Source organism: Amphibalanus amphitrite, unplaced genomic scaffold (assembly GCF_019059575.1).
Source record: "Amphibalanus amphitrite isolate SeventyFive unplaced genomic scaffold, NRLGWU_Aamphi_draft 000014F_arrow, whole genome shotgun sequence".
Classification (NCBI taxonomy): Eukaryota; Metazoa; Arthropoda; class Thecostraca; order Balanomorpha; family Balanidae; genus Amphibalanus; species Amphibalanus amphitrite.
In genome coordinates, this window is record NW_024881510.1 from 1,764,599 (window position 1) to 1,785,366 (window position 20,768).

At 51.2% G+C, this 20,768-nt stretch overlaps 1 protein-coding gene across 1 annotated transcript; it reads right to left on the reverse strand.

The window, feature by feature from the left end:
• Window positions 1-723: 723 nt before the first annotated feature.
• LOC122384896 (importin-4-like) lies at window positions 724-20,655 on the reverse strand. Its single transcript, XM_043372709.1, has 18 exons — window positions 20,565-20,655; window positions 14,695-14,765; window positions 13,523-13,695; window positions 13,002-13,176; window positions 12,602-12,778; window positions 12,065-12,316; window positions 11,636-11,824; window positions 11,046-11,264; window positions 10,677-10,776; window positions 9,903-10,187; window positions 9,025-9,260; window positions 8,530-8,654; window positions 7,930-8,150; window positions 7,404-7,597; window positions 6,999-7,163; window positions 6,472-6,660; window positions 5,840-6,179; window positions 724-1,495 (listed from the first exon to the last, which is right to left on the reverse strand). Exons 2-18 carry the CDS (start codon window positions 14,761-14,763, stop codon window positions 1,374-1,376), a joined length of 3,231 nt encoding a protein of 1,076 aa, XP_043228644.1. The 5' UTR covers window positions 14,764-14,765; window positions 20,565-20,655; the 3' UTR covers window positions 724-1,373.
• Window positions 20,656-20,768: the final 113 nt, after the last annotated feature.

Below are 20,768 nucleotides of genomic sequence, written 5' to 3' on the forward strand. Positions count from 1 at the left end.
TAACCCGTAAATGACCTAAGGCCATCTCGTGACTTCTAATGGGTAAAATCGCTAGTGAAACAGTAGGTCCAGGTCCTGGCAAACCACGTAGCGCCATTTTCAGTCGGATGGGCACAATCTTCTGTGCAAATTTGGGGGTCACCTTGCTGACCCCTGTAAGGCAAACGGCTAGGAGTGATACCGAATGATTTGGGGCACGTATTCCACAACTGAAGGTCTATGTAAAGCAAGTCTCAAATGGATCTGAGACGTACCGAACCTGGGCTGAATCTGGGACGAATATGGGCAGCCTTGACGGACATGCGCCGCCCGGTCCCTGGACACGTCCCCACCTGAGCTACCTGGAGCGGGGTATGCTCTCGCAAACGTAGCTTACAGCGGGGGGGGGGGGGAGAGGAGCATTGTTAGCAGGGAATTTGGCAATAATACTGTTGGGGACACAGGAAGAAACAAATCCATCAGATCCTCATCATTTCCGGACATCTTAGACATCAATCTGCTCCTGACCCGGGTTCAACAGTTCCACCTTTCAACTGGGTAGAATCGACTTTCTCTCTTCACGAGCAATACGCTCGTTTTTCCGCGAAGTTTTAGCCCTATCGACTCCCCTCCCCTACACGTTAGAGGCTGTGAAAGCGCCAATACGGGCCAGAGTTAAGCCTGAACGCCCGAGGGACTGCACCCATATTGCCACCCTATCAATCCCATCACCAGAGCAGCCGATAGCAACACTGTCGTTTATTGACAAATCAGCGGCGCGCATTTCGCACCGCCATAAAATGTAAAACTATCAAATGCGCCATCAAAACGCTCAGCAACGCCCGTATATCCGAGGACGCGGCTCCCACGGCCCGTATCGGGGACTCCGGCAGTGACCGGGCCTCCGCCGCTGGCCTGGGCCCGTGACTATTCCGCTTGGTAACACTTCTGCCCCCTCCTCCCCAAAACAAACACGCACCAGACAACAGTCACACGAAAACAAGTGTGACGCATAGGCTGCAGCCCGTTAGACTAGTCCCCAGAAAAGTGAAACATAACTTTTTCTTGCTTAGTAGGCATGTTACACGACCGGACACGGATCCGAGCAGATGTGGTCACTGTTTAGCGGGCGTGTGAATACTATACGTTATGTATACCTACCCTTTTATCCGATGTGAACTCATCTGCGTAGGAAACTGATCAGATCAGGATCACAGACACCGTCGCGCCCGTGTACCCATTCATAGAGTACGGAGACACGGCGGCAGCACTCACAAACTCTGTCCGGGCGCGGCTCGTCGTGGCTCCGTTTCAGTTGATTCGGTTACCGCTGGCGCGGCGGTGTTAGCGGCGGTCTGGTGGGGGCACTGTCGGTGACCAGTCGGCCGCGGCCATCAGCTGATGGCGGCCAGCTTGTTCTGCAACTCGGCCGGCAGCGTGGGCACCAGGCCCGAGTACTGGTCGGGGAAGTCGCGGCGAACACTCAGCACGAACTCGCGCACCAGAGTGGCCGTCTCTGCGGGCGGGGACGGACGGCGGTCATATTACGTCTCCTCTCCAGTCTCAGCGGCGATCACAACACGCGGTCAATGAGCACAGCAGGTTGTCGGTGGTCGGTTATGTAACGTTTCAACACGGCTGGCGTGCGTCGAGCCATTAATTTATGGTCACGAAAGTAGCCCACCACTCCATAAGCGTTCTGGGTTCCCGTTGCAGGCATTTTGCTTTCTTTGTACTATCGCAGCTTTCACTGAAACATGCAAATTCTCAAATGTAAACATTTCTTCTTCTAATGATGTGCTGAGAGAGCACGACATCTGCCCTTTAACCCTATTCCTGGCGGGGGGGGGGGGGGGGGGGGGCCTCAGGAGCCCCCCCCCTGAGGTTTTTTGGTTATATCTCCCAAACGCGTTGAGCTAGGAAGCTCAAATTTTCTGACTTTTACTAAAAGGCTTCTACGCAACATGTCTGAAAATTTTGAGTTGATCTGACCTCAGGTCAGGTCACCAGAGGTGGTTTGGTGACGCTACCTCAGAAAAGTTTGCAATCACGCCAGAGCTAGAGTTTTTGACCGATCAATTTCTTCTCTTCAGGGTTTAGTTAGGGTACCAGTATGTGCAATTTGTTTATCTCGGAATTTTGATATCGGTGACCTAAGGTCAGGTCAATTTCGCGACCTCCCCATTATAAGTCAATGGGGGAAAAATCAACTCCCTGTTTTTACCACTAAAACGGGTCGGAATGGTCCCATATACCATACATGACTTCATATACGATCAACCTTCACTACCTTGAGGTCTGTTTTGCTGTTGGGCAGCTGTGAGGTCATGTGACGTCACCAAAGGTCACCAAAGGTTTTTGGCCAATAACTCCGTACAGGAACAAGATACAGACGCGTGGATGGTCTCATTGTGTTCAGCTCGTCAAGACGCATCGAATGATATACATGATGACCTCGAGGTCACGTGACCTGAGGTCAACCTTTGACCTTGACCTTTCGAGGTCAACATATATATCATTCGATGCGGATTGACGAGAGGATCACGATGATGCCCTTAGTTTGTTCCTATCTTGACTAATTCGAAAGTTATTCGAGAAAAACTCTCCATATCTAGTGCCGCCATTTTGACTTTTTCGACCCCTGTGACGTCATCTTTGACCTGACCTGAAAATGACCTTAGTAAAAATTGTAGATCTTGGCCGTGCGTATCCGATGCCGTTTACCGCTTGTCGCTATCTTGCTTCGTTCTCGAGATCTCAGGGGGGGGGGGCCGAATCGGCCCCCCCCCCGCCAGTTTCTTGTCCCGGCGGAGCCCGCCAGGAATAGGGTTAAGGCTGAAACAGACTCTTTCCGCATCAATCGCTCGCTCGCATCGCTCGCACGACTCGGATCTGAAAATCGTATGTCTCGCAAGCACTTCTCGCACGACTCGCTCGTCCGCATCACCCGCAGTTCTCGCATCGACTTCTCGCATCGATCGCACTGTCCGTGCGAGAGGGAACTCAAGGTATCGATGTAGAAGAAGTACAAGTAGGTATCTAAATTTGTGTGAAAATTTGTTTTCATGCAATGCCTCACCTTTTGACGGCAAACTACAAACGTATATCGTACTATGTGTCGGTTTATTGTAGTCCAAATTCAACCGCATTGTTCTAACAAGATCTGACATCTTGCGCCGGGCCGTTGCTCGGCACCAATAGCGCCGGGCCCTGGGGGACCGAACATGACCCGTCTTACTTGATTCCTGGCCCACGAAGCGGTAAGTGGCATTCCAAATAACGTCAAAAATCATGGACCTGAACTTCGACTTGACTTTAAAAAATGACCGATATATTATCGTCTTGGTTTTGGACGCTCCTTTGAAAGCCACTAACCACATATCCCTATGCTACCCAAGAGCCGAGCTAGAAGGGGTGGGTGTCCACAGATCCCCGGGCACGGCGCGGTTGGCGCCGAGCACCGGCTCGGCGCGGGTTAAAGGGACACTCCCACCTTAACATTAGTTTTGAGTTGAGATAGCCAAATTGGTGGCCATGGCCTGCAAATACCGGTTTGGGCACTCACAACATCGACAAATGCTTTAAATCGGAGATATGGAATTTCAAACTTGCAGTTTTCGGATTCTAAGGGGCTAGTGCATTGGTATGCCCCCTTAGAATTTGTGACGTCAGCGGAGATCTAACGATTTTTAAATCTTTTACTAAAACGTTTGGTAGCACGCGGTGGTATATGCTGCTTTGCGCGCAACAAATGCCGCACTTTCAAATAAAGTCGCTAGGAACAGCGGATATCCCAAAAAGTAAACAAAAGTAAAAGTCTAATATCTTGAAAACCGGTGAATATTTTTCGATGAAATTTGGTAGATATTCGTTTTCGCTCTTTCTGAACCGAGCGACATCACTTTCGTGCCAATTCATTAACTTTTTTGAAGGTGGGAGGGTCCCTTTAACGGCTGCTGCTAGGCTGGTGATGTTTGCTTGGATGAAGGAGGTGCGTCTAGTAGTGATGTTCGCGTTGTCTGCGTTGACGGTTGTCATGGTAGTCTGGTCGTTCCCCGTGGGGTCAGTCGCAGAAGCATCGCCAGCGGAATACTGCCCCTCCCTCCGATTCCAGGATGCTTCCCTACTCGTTAGTCCCTGAGTAACGTGGGTCGTGGGGGTCGTGGGCACTGGGCAGTCACCACCGTGCACCGACTCGTCCGGAACTGGCGGTGTGGTGACAGTCGGACTGTTGTGGACAGCGGTTGTGGGCTTATCCGAGTGCTGGAACGTGCTGGAACAATGGAAACCCACAGGTTGATAAGATCACGAATAAGTACCAAGTTAGACAGTATAGACGATTGCCCAATCAAGCAAAGTTTGGTCACTCGCCAATGAAATGGCATTCACGGTAAAGTGCGTTTGAGTATAGGCAGCAATCAGCATGATCTGAAAGGTTTGTCGGTAATAGAAACAATGTTCGTTCTGAAAAATCGTATTAATAACTCATAAACTTATGAGATTGAAAAAGAAAATGCTGTTAAGGCTATCAGAGAAAAAAAAACAAAAAGAGGAAAGAGGGGACAGAAAAACAAAGAAATGGTGCTGACCTTGCGGAGAAGGGGATGGGAAGAAGCCAGAAGGAGCAGGTGGAAGATGGACATAGAATATAGACTCAGCACCCGTCCCATTCTTTTGACAGAAGCCCAGTTTTCATGTCAATTGTCTCCGTATCTTCCTACATGAAATGAGTTTCCTGCCTTTGATTCAAGAGACTAAGAGAGCTCTTTAATGTGCAATCATGGCTTAATTTGAGGCCAATTCTATTATCATTTTGGCGGAATTTATCGGAAAAGGCGGCAAAGGCTATGCAAAACCCTTTCTAGAAGGTGTTTTTTATCTATTTCAAGTAGGCCAGCAACGGTTAGCACTAGCGATTTTCCTGAAGTTTAGTGTAGCTAAAAACAACGGAAACTTCATCCTGCAATCAAAAAGATCAAGTAATTATTATCTTTATTAATCACGAAGGTAATCTATAGCTAGGGTTACTTTGGTACTTACCTACTTTTGGCTAGGTTGGGTTGAGCCTTTGAGGAGGTAGGTAGCTGGTACCTACTTGATTCCGTCAGGCAGATCTTTCAATCATTTTGCAGATGTTGACGCACGAATAACGGCTAAATTTATAGAATTACGAATGTCTTTAGAAAATAGCATTAACCTATGCCCAATTAAGTGCTAATTAGACCCTAAGACATGGAAAATACGCACTAGCATCAATCGCATCCACCAATATAAATTGCCAAGGTCAAGTTTGTTTACATTCCAAGATGGCGGACGTGCTGCCCTCTGCAAAATCGCATCGCCCGCACGGAAAAGTTGACTGAACTTCAACTCTCTCGCATCCCGAAAAGATGTCGCTGCGGGCGATGCGAGCGAGAGGTGCGGGCGATGCTTGCGGGTGATGCGGGCGATGCGAGCGAGGCGTCAGGACGACGCGGGAAGACTGTCAGGGGGATACGATTTCCTGATGCGGGTAGTGCGAGAGATGCGTGCGATCGATGCGAGAGGAAACTAATGTATTTGAATAGGCTCTCGCATGCGATTTCCTGAACGCGGAAAGAGTCTGTTTCAGCCTTTAGAGGGAAAATAAGTTATCAACTCTCCCCAAGGACCATGCCTAAACTAAAGACATCAATCATCACATATGCCCATTTAGCTCAGACTACATAAAAGATACTAATTTCGAGGGCCATAGGAGTGCAGTACGATTGTAGCGTCAGTGCAATGATCTGAAAGACAACCTCCGTCCTTCTTGCACGTGGCGTGGATTGTACGAGTGTGGTACAAGCGCAGTACGAGTGTCATGACCCGTGTGACGTACCTCCCTCCTTCTCCTGCCGCGTGGCGTGGATGGTGGCCGCGCAGCTCAGCAGCTCTGCCATGTGGCCGCCCAGACACGGGTGGCGCCGACCGTACAGGTGCGCCAGACACCGGAACACCGTCTCGTTCTCCGTGAAATCCTCGCGCAGCGGCAGACAGGACACGAATACGGGGAACACCTGATCCATGGGCACAGCGTCCGTGTCGACCAGGATCAGCCGGGCCACGGCCCCGCAGATGTTGTCGCGCGTCCGGTGCTTCTTGGTGGAGCCGAGCGCTCCCGACAGCGCGGACAGCATGGCCGGGAACTCGGAGCGGGACGTCTCACCGCCGGCGCGACGCTGACAGACACACACAGACAGACAGGTCAGGGCCACTGCCAGCCACCGACGGCAGTTGGGCACAGAGGAACAGCAGTCATCGAAACATCACAAAAACAGTACCAGTCTGATCTGTCCAATCGTGTATCGTCAAACGCCGGAGTTCGCAGTATACAGGCCTGCCGATAGCAAGTGAGTGTTAAACTCGAGGCACACTGAACCAGCAGTGGTTTTAGCACACATATCTACTGTGAACCTGTCAGTCGGATCAGAGCCGGGCCGCGCACCACGACAGCGCCTCTGAGCTACTCACCGCCAGCTCGCCCAGGCCGAACACGGCGTTACTCTGAACGTCATCCGAGTCGGCATCTCCAGCAGCCGCCAGGAAGATGGCCAGCAGCTGGGCGAACAGCTGCCGCACGGCCTCCTCGCCGAGAAACTCGAGACACTCGGCCAGACAGCCGACGGCGAACGAGCGCTCCGTGTCCGAACGCGTCCGCTTCTGGGAACCGGGAACGGAACGTGAGGGTAGTGAGGTGATGGCGGGGAGGGATAGAGAGATAGAAACTCCGTTACATAGTTCGGAAACAAATCTTACAAGAGGTGAACACTGAACCTCAACTTTGCCGCAAACAAGTCCATCAGGATACAAGCATACGGATCACAAAGTCTAATGACATCTAGTTCTGCTGCGTCACTTCAGTCTTCCACAAAAAGGTTATGTTACTGCAAACTGTTGCGTCACAAATCGTGACTAGAACCTACATGACAAAATACGCATGCCCCGGCCCGGTCTGGGTTACCACGGCCCGAACGATCCTGTCTCGTCACCTCACTGACCGTTTTGTTGAGGAGCTGCGGGTAGAGGTCCATGAAGACCTGGATGAACTGCTGGGTGGGCAGGGCGCGACCCAGGCTGGGCACCACGTCCCCGGCGTACTCGATCAGCATCTCGTCGTACTCGGAGTCGTCCTCGTCCGACTCCCGCTGGTCCTGACAGGCCGTCTGGAGGCGCGGCAAAAAGGGAGTATTAGAGGGGTACATAGGACGTAGAAAGGAGTACTGAGGACTCCCGCTGTTCCTGACAAGTCGTCATCATCCAGATTCCAGACAGACATCCAGAGGCGTACAAAGGACATCAGAGACGTACAGAGGCGTGTACCTATACACGATGCATACGACAGTGCGCTGCACCGATTTCCCTGCCGCTCTCCAAAGAGCACAGGGTCCTGACTGCGTGCACACCTTGTAAGCCATGACGTCGCGAACCGAGTTGAGGATGGCGTCGAGGTGTCCCTCTCCCTTCAGCACGGGCGGCCCGACGGCCTTGAGCACCTCGGCGTACCCATCGAGTGCCGACATCACCACGATGGCCTCGTCGTCTGTCTTCACCAGCTCGTGCATCTTGGGCACGAACACGGAGAGCGCCTGCTGCAGACCTGCGGCGGCACACAGCTGTCAGTCGGATTGAATAGGATCTGAAGACACACAACAGTCGGTCTTTTAGTCGAATCGGGTCAAAACACCATTCACATCAGCATTCAAAGAGGTCTCTGGACTAGACAAAGTGTCATGGCAACTGGCCAACAGTCGGAGAATCAGCACCGAACAGTGCCAACAACGGGGCGCACGGACACCAGATAAACCACTATTTCATTGCACACCGTCCTGCCCCAAAAGGCCCCTTCACCGATACCCCGACTCCCATATAACCATAGAGCTCATAGGAGATCCCTCAGTGGCGCACCACACCCCCGACGGCCCTCCTCACCTTCCACGGCGTCTGAGCGCGACAGCGACACGCAGAACTGAGCCAGCGCGTCCACGGCCGCCTTCCGGATGTCGTCCTGCGGGTGGATGAGCAGCTTGTACGTCTCGTCGAAACACTTCTCCAGGTGTGGCAGGAAGACGGGGCCGCACTCCTCCGCCAGGATGCGCAGGGAGTTGAGGGCGTCCTCCTTCTCGTCCAGGTAGCTGTTCTCCACGTTGTACCTGAGAGCAGCAGATCGGATTACAGGTGGAGTTAGAGGAATGGTCAGAAAGTCCCACAGCCTACTAAATGGCAGCCCAAATGGCTACCAGTTCGTCCGTTTGAGGGCAGTGGGGAAAGGGTATTCAATCCTTCAGTGAACAATAAACAATCATTTCAAGCCGAGAGGTCACAGCTGCTGTCGAAATTCAATTAAGCGTTACAGTCAACCATTAGCAAATTTCATAACATTACATGAATCGGTGGCTTGAGTGGAAAACTACACTGAAAACCAATACCAAAGGTCCACAACACCCGACGGGCTCATATTCCATGTAAGATGGCGTATTTGCTAGGGGGGGGGGGGGAGGGGAGAAAACACCGTATAGAACCGATGCTCACCCTGTGACGTCCTCATCGTCATCGTCCTCATCGGCCGTGTCCTCGAGGTCCTCATCGCCGGCCGAGACGTCCTCAAACAGTTCGAGGACGGCCGGCGCGGTGCCCTCCTCGTCTCGGTACTGCAGCTGTGGACGGGTTACAGAGACACGGGGTCACTGGAGGTCACATACGGGGTAACTGTCGAGGACAACACATATTGACACACGGGGCACTGTAGGTCACACATAGGTCACCGTTGGTCTCACACGTGTTACCGGTCCCGCTCCCGGGCACTTCAGTAGAAGGCCAGAGTGTCAATGATTATGTGTTATGCATGAGAAGCAGAAGGGTGAGCAGCTGACAATCCCCTCTGTAAAGTCAGTTGCTCTCCTGGCAGTGAAAGCCGCAACACTTTGAAACGACAAATTCCCTGAGCCACAGTGAATAGACGATACACAACCAAACATATAATCACACAATCAATCCCTGTTTATCCCTATAAAGTCGTCGACTGACCGTGACGCCCTCGATGCTGGCCAGCGTCTCGCACATCCACTCGGTGATTTTGGGCAGGTAGCTCTGCATCTGTTCCTTCATCACCGTGCTGACGGAGGCGAACAGGCCGTACGCGGCGCGCCGCATGTCTGGATCGTCGTGTTTCTCCACCAGCGAGATGCCCAGCGTCATCGACTCGCCGCAGAGCGGCCCGAACGTGGCCGGCCCGATCGTCTTGGCCAGCACGCCGAGGGTGTCTGTGGGGGGGGGGGGGGGAGTGAGCACCGATCGGGCGGAGAATAGCACCGGCAGGGTATCCGCGGGGGGGGGGGGGGGGCAAGGGGACGGGGAGTGAGTGGAGACGGACAGGTTGGACACTGCAGACTAAAATACAGGACTAGTGCGGCTTATGGACATGACTCAGTGATAAGTAATACCAGATGAGGTATGTGTCATAGAACAGTCATAAGTACAAAGGTGAAGAGTGAAGACACCGCGTGAGTCAGATAATCCGTAACTAAATCATGGCGTGATAGACATATCGAACGCCACTTCATTTTAAGCCCATTGATTAGTGCATGGCTTAGCACAACACTCAAAAGCGCTGCGATACTCTGGGGATCTACCTACTTCATTCACAGACAATGCAAGCTTAGTGCTAGGACGTGGGAAGGGTCGGACGGGTACGGGGCCAGGGCCGGTCAGGTCGGGTCGGGTCGGGTCGGGTCCGGTCGGGCCGGGTCGGGCCGGGTCCGGTCGGGTCGGGTCGGGTCGGGTCGGGCCGGGCCGGGTCGGGCCAGGGCCGGTCGGGTCGGGTCGGGTCGGGCCGGGTCCGGTCGGGTCGGGTCGGGTCGGGTCCGGTCGGGTCGGGTCGGGCCGGGCCCGCTCGGGTCACTCACCGAGCGCCTGCACCTGCAACTCTCCGTTCTCGCCGCTCCTCTCAGCCAGCAGGTACTGGCGCAGCGCCATCATCACCGGTTCAAAGTAGGGCACCAGGCCCTCCCTGGCGGCGTTTCCCAGCGCGCCCACCGCGCTGATGGCCAGCTCCCGGACGTGCTGGTGGCCGTCGCCGGGCAGCTGCAGCAGCTGCAGCAGGTTCTGCATCAGCGGCGGCAGGTACTGCATCACGTCCTCGCCCAGCGTCTCGCAGAACGTCTCCAGCGCGTAGAACATGCGGTCGCAGCCTGTGGAGACAGGCAGGGAGGCCGGTCAGATTGAGCATTGGAAGGCGCATATCACGCCACAGCGGGTAGAACCGAGCGGCGGCAAGCGACGCGGACCGAAGCTTGTTAGATTAGTTACAACGTGACAATGATAAGACCCGGCAGCAGATTGCAGAATATTCTAACAGGCCTCTACCGAGGATTAGTGACAAACCCACACATGAAGTTTCTGAAGATAGGCCGAGCATACTCGACAGAGCTGGCCGCTAGCCGGTAGTACGCGACTGAATGCTAGTCATACTCAAACGGCGGTGTATTAATACAATATCATCTGTTGGGCGACGCACTAGGCTATCATGGAGACAACATACATAAATAACGAGCGTTCAGTCCAGCAGACTAGCCGGATCGGTCGGATACGCGGCCGATTCAATCCAGCTGTACTGGCCGAGCCGGTGACTCGGTGACTTAGCTCCCCTCGTTATCATGTCCCGCAGCGCTTCTGCTTACCTGGTGGATCCTTCCCGCCCGACTGCAGAGTGCTGGTGATGGAGGCAAGGTAGGTGAAGAGCACCGGCATCAGCTCCGTCGAGTACTTGGCAATGTCCGGCTGTAGAAAATAGGAAATACAGAAAACGAGTCACGAAACCGGTGTTTGAAAAGAGAACGTGGCATTCCTTCGTACGAAACACGAGACATCGCACAGTTCAATCCTGTACCAGACGCAACTCAGGCAGCCCGAAATTAGCCCCAAGTCATTGTACCCGTTGGTTCAAACTGAACAATGAGACATAAATAGCGCACGGCATTCTAACAGCGACGATCAGATAATCGGCGATGGATAATCGGGGCGGAGATAATCACCCGGAGTCAACTCACCTGCAGATGCTCGGCGAACTGTCCGAGCGCGAACAGCGCCGCGTTGCGCACCACTGTACTCGGGTGCTGGATGCCGGCGCAGACGTGCTGCAGCCAGCCGGCCAGGTACTTGGTGCGCACGCGCTCCGAGCACCCCTCGGCGGTCATGGCCAGCGCCAGGAAGGCCGCCTTGCGCTGGTACTCGTCGTTACTCTCCAGCAGCAGCTGCACGTGCTGCAACTGAACACGCGAAACGGTATTCAGCAAAAACGCATTTTGACACGCTGGACAAGCAGCGAAGAGTCAAACAATTGTCTCGGCCCGAAAATCGACTAGATCCTGACAGACTTAATGACCTCCCTAGTCCTTCCTCTTCATTACATATATCGTCACGCTACATCTGTAATATAACTGTGCAGTTTTTGTCATGACACCGGACCATCATTTAACATGTAAATACAAAACTTCATTGATAGCTGCGAAAGAGCCCCTTCTCCACCTTCCCGTTTGGTCAAGCAGTGCCGAACTATTAAACGTCCGCAGTGAGAGGAGTGGAGGCCGCCTTATCATGCTGCGGCAGTGGCCTGCTCACAGGACCCGCGTCGGCTCACCAGCGGCGCCAGCAGTTTCTCGGGCGGCAGGTTGATGGCCAGCGAGTCGATGAGCCGGGTGGAGGCCGTCACCAGGGTGTTACTCTCCTCCGTGACCTCAGAGTCGTCCTCATCGTCGTCAGACTTGGTGCACAGCAGCGGCATCACCACCGACAGAATCGGCTCCACCAGCTTGTGCTTGGTGATCACCTAACGGGGGCAGAGGGGCATGGTGAGCGGGGCGCTGAGCGAAGGATGCCGCAGACGACAGGAGAGACCGATCAGCATGGCGGGCAGCGAGGTCGGAACAGCCAACATCCGACCTAGCCACATTATATGACATGAGCTAGCCATATGCGAGCTAGCCAACCAGTCATATTGTGTGGCTCAATACACTGAACTGAACATGGCACAGGAGCTAGGCACCGCCGTTAACACTTCCACCCGTACCTTCTTTTTGAGCCTCGTCATCCAGTCGATGCAGTGGAGCGCCTTGCAGCGCAGCGGCTCGCCCAGATTGGCGTCGGCCGCCAGTCGGAGGCACAGCTCGACCACGGCCGGCACGTGGGGTACCAGGATGGCCACCTCCTGCTCCACCAGGGCGTCCACCAGGTCCAGCGCCTCCATCGCCTGGTCCTCGTCGTGCCCGGCCAGGCCGCTGATGGAGCGCAGCACGGGCGGCAGCAGCGCCTGGAAGCCGGTCTGCGTACACCGGCCGGGGGGCGGAGGTTACAGCCGTGCGGGGCAGAGTGGAGAGGGAGTGCAACTGATGGATAAACGGACTGCTGGCACTTCTAGGGAGACAAACGTCCAATGTAAAAAATCAAATCCGGGATCGACGTTTGGTGTTTACAAACATGGTTGACGCTCAATGGACGGCTGGGGACTATAAGACCGTCATATTTTGCTTACCCATCCGAAATAAATAAAGAACAAATGCAGTTTCACCATCCGGCCTACCGTTAAACCAATCATCCAACCCCTCACCAGCTGGTCGCTGCTCATGACGGGCGTCAGGTTGGTCATGGCCAGGATGACGTGGTAGTGGACGGCCGGGCTGGGCGTGGCCAGCAGCAGACCGAACAGGTTCAGCAGCGTGGCGACGTGCGGACACAGCTGCTCGGCGCAGCTCTGACTGATGATACTCAGCGTGTAGATTCCCAGCTGCAGTACAACGAAAAAAAAAAAACACACGTCGAACATCAAAACTGGGAGTAATGAGTAGTTGGCTAAATGTAAATCAAGCGCGAAAAAAGTCTTTCGTGAAAAAAACATAAATGAATGGTTCCGTTAGAGCACGATCACCCAGACACGGGGTCGGTACTTTGCAGCCAAACTGCTATACTCAGCAAGAGTCGATACGACGGATAATTAAAATTCCACCCACCTCCTTATCCTGCAGGCTCTCCGATGTCATGGTCTGCGAGAGGAAGTCGAGCAGTGCCGGCCACCGATGTTCCGGCAGCTCGTGCTTGGCTATGGTTCCCACCACCTGGGCGATCGAGCTCTTGATGAAGCGCTCCGGCTCGGCGGCCAGCACGCGCAGGATCTCCTCCTTCAGCCTGTCGATAGGAGTCGTAGAAGAGTCAGAAAAGAGTCAGAAGGGAGTCAGTGACACCAGCCGCGGAAGCAGAGCGAGCTTAGAGAAAATGACAATCGAATACAGGCGCATAGGAATGCACGAAGTATGCGTTACGCACCATTGAAAGCGTTATAAATAGGCATAGCGGCAATTGCTGTGTGCAAGCTCCACTGTCCATAATTAAGCACACACTTCCGAGAACTACAAAGGAACTCGCCAGAATCCTTCCGAAATACTATAAATCACACTTCCTATCGTAAATAGTTTCTTCCCATTACTCCAGATACAAGACACATCTACCGAATTTAGTCCCTCCGTCGACCTACCTGTTCTGAAACTGGTCGCCCAGCTTGGCCCACATGCGCGCCTTGGCGAGCCGCTTGCGGAGGATGACGGCGGCATACTGGCGAACCTGCGGACTGGAGGATGTGCCCAGCACGGCGCACAGCTGTTCCACAGCGCCCGGCTGCTGCAGCAGCGTCTTCAGCTCCTCGGTGGCCTGGCGAGACGCGTACAAACGACATCGTTAAATCACAGAGACCGACCTCCGGACACAACATGGAAATCTAGTGACGTGCTCTGAGACGCGACGATGGCGTGGTCGGCAGGGTCCGTCGAGGGCCGTGGACCCAGGACACTACCGCCTTGATCCGTCGCTCCCTGGACAGTCCGGCTGGATCTTCGATTTCATAGGTGAGCTGCGGCAGTTGCGAGGACTGAGGCGATACTGATCGGTTATATCTAAATGGCGCTCGCACTGAGGATAGCCTTTTGATCAACGGAAAACGCGATTACCACGGTTAAGGCATGGTTCGATGTTATGGAAATAAATGTAAACTTCCCTTGTAACGTTCCCTCGCACCATTTTTATGTTAGTGTGATAACAAGAGCAATAAGGTGATTTGGACGGCGATACGTCTTTTGACCAGTCCTGCACCACCATCAAAAGCCCGCCGTGATGTAGAGTAGCCCGAGCACAGCGAAGCTTGCCAAATGTAATCACTTTGATAATGGCGAAGAATCTTCAAAGTTCAACTATTCACGTTTATCAAAGTGAGGCCTAAATGCTGAGTCCGATTTTTGTCCAATAACTTTAAGTGGTAACAGGCTAGGCTTTTGGGCTTTGGCAACATCACGTAACACGTTCGTCATGAACACAGCACAGCCGGGTCGAAATGTCGAATGAAGGGTCTTTTTTCTCGTCAACGGGCCTTGTCCTCAGGTCAGGGCCAGGTCGAAGACTGCTGTTATGTGCTGTTGATGAGTCGCTGACTGCTGCCTTATCACTCTTGGATGCACCAGATGACCCCTCGCCGTAAGTTTTTAAGCTCATTTCCTCGTGGACTGGTGTCTTTTCGGGAGCGGGCCATTATGGTCCTACCTACCTCCTAATGATTCTGGACTCATGCAAGTTACAATGGGAATCCCTGAATTAGACCTCAAATGGAAATTATACCATAGCAATGTGCGCATTGTCAAAATATGATGTCAGACTCACCTGCTGAATAACATTATTGTCAGCAACCAGCAGCCGGTTCAGGACTGTCTCCATATTTTCGACCGTCATTTCTGCAAAGACAAATGGACATGTCAGGAGAATCACATAGTATGTATGTACATATGTATGTATGTATGTATGTATGTATGACCTGGACCTTACCAGAGCCTTGGAGGGTATTGGCCTGGGCCATCCCATCAATGTTTGGTGAATTGATAATGAAAAGGAAACATGTATAAAGGGAAACCTTAGATCAGCCCACACAAAAGAAGCCTAAGCGCTGCAACATGAAGTTCGAAACTCGGCGATAAAACGCAGTCAAAATTGTTGTGAAGGGGCCATTTGCCCACTGATGGTCAAGACTAAGTTTCCAATACATCAAAATCTCAAGCATCAGTGCTGTAACTCAACACATCATCACAGTTGGGTCCATATTATCGGGGTTTCAACGCGCTGACGCAGAGTCTGTTGGTAGGTACTTGGTGTCTGGTGACCTCAGTTTTTGTTTTGGATGCTTAACCCGCGCCCTGCTGGGGGGGGGGAGGGGGGGGGGGTGTTTGAACACCCCCCCCCTTGTGGTTTTCGGCACACCTTATCATGCATCAATTCTACACATGTTGTAAAGAATTCAGACCAAGGTCATTTAAAGGGACACTCCCACCTTAACATTAGTTTTGAGTTGAGATAGCCAAATTGGTGGCCATGGCCTGCAAATACCGGTTTGGGCACTGACAACATCGACAAATGCTTTAATTCGGAGATATGGAATTTCAAACTTGCAGTTTTCGGATTCTAAGGGGCTAGTGCATTGGTATGCCCCCTTAGAATTTGTGACGTCAGCGGAGATCTAACGATTTTTAAATCTTTTACTAAAACGTTTGGTAGCACGCGGTGGTATATGCTGCTTTGCGCGCAACAAATGCCGCACTTTCAAATAAAGTCGCTAGGAACAGCGGAGATCCCAAAAAGTAAACAAAAGTAAAAGTCTAATATCTTGAAAACCGGTGAATATTTTTCGATGAAATTTGGTAGATATTCGTTTTCGCTCTTTCTGAACCGAGCGACATCACTTTCGTGCCAATTCATTAACTTTTTTGAAGGTGGGAGGGCCCCTTTAAAGTGACACCACCTCATAAAAAGTTTCAATGTCTGCCATAGCTACACCGAGTGACCGATCGCTTTGAAACTTTCAGCGATTCCTAAGAGCAATAGTATGTACAAAAGGGAAACCTTATGACAATTATGTCTGTTGGGATGTCCTCCCGGGTACTTCTTTTTGCTGACGACGCCAAAATTTATCGCAAAATAGCCTGTCCAAAAGATGCAACAAGCTTACAAGGAGATCTTGAACGTCTGCACCAGTGGTCGAAAACTTGGCATCTCAGGCTAAACCCATCAAAATGCAAAACGTTCAGAATGACTCTAAAAACAAAACCACTGGTCACGGCATATTCAATCGGAGGCACGGTTTTGGAACATGTGTACGAAATTCGAGATTTGGGCGTTATTTTGGACACAAAACTTACATTCGGACCCCACGTTCATCAGATGGTATCAAAAACAAATCGTGCTTTGGGTGTCCTAATCAGATCGTATCAAAGGGCTACCCCGGGAGGACATCCCAATCTCAATGTATCATCTGTCATGGTATCATATGTACTTCGCCTATGTTCGTTCCAACATGGAATACTGCAGTGTAATTTGGAGTGGAGCCGCCGCAGTGCATCTCGACAGGATTGGCCGGATCGAACACAAGTTTTTAATGTGGCTGAACGCCAACTGTCATCATCGCTCAACTTCCATCTCATATGCCGATTTGTTGAAACATTTTAACCTCACTTCCGTATCTGCCAGGCTGGTGCAGCACGATATCATGTTTGTTCGCAACGTGCTTAGAGGCAGAATTAAGTCCGCACTCTTGCTGCAGGCGTTCTCGCTTAGTGTGCCTATCCGCGCAACTAGGCAACAGGCGAGTGCGCTGCTGCATGTGCCATTTGCAAGGGTGAACGCAATGAAAAACGGCTTATTTACAAGGCTGCCGAGGCAGCTCAACCGGCTTGTAGAGAGACTTCCCGCGGTGGACGTGTTCTGCGACGGTATTTTCACATTCCGTAGCAGCGTCAGACATTTTGTGGCGGAAATGTGACGCTAATGGAAATGCCTCGCTGTATTCGATGTGCCTGCCTGGCAGGTTCATTCATTTCATTTACTAGCATTTTACTGGCATCTTGTCGTCATCCTTGTTGTCACTTATCGCACTCTATTGAGTATTCTTATTCTTATTTTTATTTATACCTTCTATCTTTTATATCTATTTTTTTTATTTTTTTTTTTACCGGCCGTATATTTATTGGTCTTTTATTATATGTATACCTACCCGAGTGTGTCGTCTTTGTACCTATGCATGTAACTTATTCGTTTTAAAAGTGAGACTTCGTCTTTTAATGGGTCCTCCCGTCGGCGATATGAATAAATAAATAAAATAAAATAAATAAATAAATGTATATCTCAGAATTTTGATATCGATGACCTAAGGTCAGGTCAATTTTGCGACCTCCCCATTTTAACCCTCGCATGTGTAGGGGGGGGGGGGGTCGGATGGACCCCCCCCCATGGTTTTTCGCGAATAACTCGCGTAAAAAGCGGCCGATCGCGACGAAACTTTCAGTACCCTCGCATTGATCAATTTGACACCTACCCTGAAAATTTCATGACCCTGACTCAAATGACCTTTGACCTGTGACCTCTTTTCCGAGACCATGTTTGGCCGGAATCGCGATTTCGCGTATGTCGGCTCGCACTAGCCGCGTGTTTGCAAGCTTTTCGTGGTTTCAAACGTTCAAACATGTGATTTGATGTTACTCCCGTCTGTGTCAAGGTCACCTGAGGGTCAGGTCAGGTCATTGACCTTTGGTGACCTCGGGTGACCTCGGGTCACTTTTTCGAGTTTTACATGTTACTAGGCTAGTTTTTGGAGCTGAATTCGAATTTAGCAACCATTTGAACATTTACGAAGTAGTTTTGGTGACTTCGTAACATGTTACGAAGCTGTCAGAGGCGGTTGACACGTACTACGAATACCCGTCACGACGCCTACTGGTTGACCTGACCTGACCTGACCCGACCTGGTCTAAATGCTTCAAGACATCATCTGTGATCAAAACTAACACGATATTCGTGATCAGCACCCCGAAAAACCCCTTAGCACCCACACTTTACGACTTTCTAACAGGTCCCGATTTTCCCGACTTTGGGTCATTGACCTGACCTGGAAGGTCAACCAATGACCTAGGACCTTAAAATTGGGTATCATCGGCTTCCTCTCGTCACGGGCAACACGCTCGTTTTTTCCGCGAAGCTCTAGCTCGATCAGGGGCGAAACGGCAAGGGGGGGTCCAACCGACCCCCCCCCCCCTACACATTAGAAGCTGGCAAACGCCGCACACATGCGAGGGTTAAGTCAATGGGAGAAAATTGAAAGGCGCTTTTTTGAACGAAAGCCATTATAAACACTCCCAAACACTGAATAACAAGTAACTAAGACACACTGAACATGAAAATGGTATCCGTGACCCCGGTTTATACCCCTGAGGTCATCTCAGGTCACGGATGGTATCTAACAGTTTTTCGCGAATAACTTTTGATAAAGGCGTGCTAGAGCGATGAAAACGTCTTGGATGTGTTCAGCTCAACGATACGGATCGACTGATATGCAACATGACCCTTTCCGGTCAGGTCATGACCTTGACCTGAGGTCAAATTTTTAAATTGACTGTTCAAGGTCAAGTTACAGTTCATTCGATGCGTCTTGACGAGAGGAACACGATGCCGGTAAAAGTAAGCTCGTGCAAGGCTTGGGTCAAATGTTATCGCAGAAAAACTGTTTTCGAAAAAATCGGCTATTTTGGCAGTTTTTGCTCCCTGCAGGCAAAACCGTTGAAGATAGGTTAAATCTGAGAGAATTACTCAGAAAGGGCGTTAATACGGCTATCGAATGCGCTTTTCCGCGGCGCTGTAGCTCTATTGGTTCCCGAGTTATGCGTTGGCTTCTTGGAAATTGTCGACATTCGACCTGAAAATCGGCGAAATTTTGCCTTCAATGACCTCTGGTAACCTGACCTTTGACCTGACCAAAAGCGACCGAAGTGATTTCGTAATTATTTTTGGCGCTCTTTCGAACGCCGCCTTCCGCGTATCGCTACATGGGCCAGGAGCCGAGTTAGAAGGGGGTGTTCAAACACCGCCTTGGAGGGTATTTGGAAATCCAGCAGGGCGTGGAAATCCAGGACCCCCAGCCGGGCGCGAGTTAATAGAGTAGTTTTCAGAGCCAATAACGAATTTAGCATTCATTTGATGATTTGGAAACTACCTACCTACTTTTACAGACTACATGACATGAGAGGGAGGCATCATTGGTGGTAAATACTGGCCAAGAACAAGTGGTGAGACAAATGCTGGTTGGCCATAACTGACCTGCACCCAACCTACTCTAGATGCATTATGCATTATCAAACAAAACTGGTGTGAAAATCGGAATCAGGACCCCAAAATACCCTGGAAAAGACTCGTCTGCTTCGCTTCAAGAAAATCTGACAGGTCCTGATTTTCCTGACAGATAGGCTATTGACCTGACCCAGAAGGTCAGCCAATGATCTAAAATCTAAAAATCGGTAAGCATTTGCTTCCGCTTGTTACAGGCAATACGCCCGCTTTTTTTTTCCACAAGGCTCTATCTCGATCAAGGGTCGAGCGGCTGGGAGGGGTTTGACCGAACCGAGGTCCACCGTCCGTGTATGCCAGCCGCAGTGAAAACGCTGAAATTTGTGGCAATAACCGCACTAGTGATTCCATTCCATTCCAGAGTGTTTATTGCGCATCGACAACCTAGTAAAACGATCGGAAAATGAACATGAATAACAGAGATAAAGCAAAATAATCTGTCACACACGCACATTTATTCCCAATGAACAGCGCTGAGCGCTCTCAAATGCACGGTAGTTGGGTAGATGTCGGTCCTCGGCCCGCGCATTTCGCGTTTGATTCATTAGCAAGCTTCGTATGAGAGCTCTCCAGGCTTATACCCCGATTCGTAATTGCACGCCTGTGCGCCTGGGCCATATGGCCATGCACGCATGAGATTTGAAATGCATGCCTGAGTGAGGAATGAGGTTAGTGGAGGCCCCGTGCACGCCCGAGATCTTGTCGAAACCTGCCACGTTTTGCAGTCTGGCCGCCAATGCCTCCCAGAGCCGAGCGATGCGCTTCGTGTTGTAACAGTGCGAACTTGCGGGCGACCCACATGATTATGGGACCACCAGTGCTGGCATTGTCCGTTCTGAGTTCTGACCAGCGCACACTCAATTAGACTTGAGAGGACACTGAATTACATGTCAAAGCTCCAACAATGTTTATTCTTCAATTTTCTTCATCTATCTCGTATGGTCTGGGATGTCATCGCAAAGCCAATTCTGCACCGCACTATACTAAATCCACAGACCACAACGCACCACACCAAAATCCGCACCAGCCGAACAAGACCGCACCAACTAGATCTTGTTGAAATTGCCATACTTTGCAGACTGTCCTGCAATGATGCTAAGCTTATTCTGATTCATTGTCATCCCAATGATAATTGAACTCTCATGGTAATGAACATAATGGAATGGAGCAAAAATTGACAACTTTAACAGATATTCCATAAACAAGCATTGGTGCGAGCCCAGACTGAGACAGCAAGGAACGAGCTTAATTAAATCGTGCAAGTCTTAGGTGAACTCAAGAGTGGACCAGGATAAAAACACCGCAAGAAAGGTATTCTTAAAGAGCAGTGTAAGCCAACCAACGATGAATTAAGAAATCAATTAACATACCGTATTCGCTCCCGCGGCGACCCGCCCGCCGTTCACGTCCCACACGTGGAGAAAAGGCATGTCAAGGAAGGAGATTTGTTGATGTTGGGGGAGAATAATGGACGACAGAAACAAAAATAATAAATTAGCTGCAGCAGCCTAAATGACGTCATTGGGGGTTATCTCGAGGGTAGCAAACCCGATAGAAATGAAGTAGGCGGTAAA

Coding starts and splice junctions, on each gene's coding strand:
- LOC122384896 (XM_043372709.1), bottom strand. CDS start 14,763: ATGACGGTCGAAAATATGGAGACAGTCCTGAACCGGCTGCTGGTTGCT. Junction 9,261..9,902: donor GTTGCAGGTGCAGGCGCTCG/GTGAGTGACCCG, acceptor CCCCCCCCACAG/ACACCCTCGGCGTGCTGGCC. Junction 1,496..5,839: donor GCGGCAGGAGAAGGAGGGAG/GTACGTCACACG, acceptor CCCCGCCCGCAG/AGACGGCCACTCTGGTGCGC.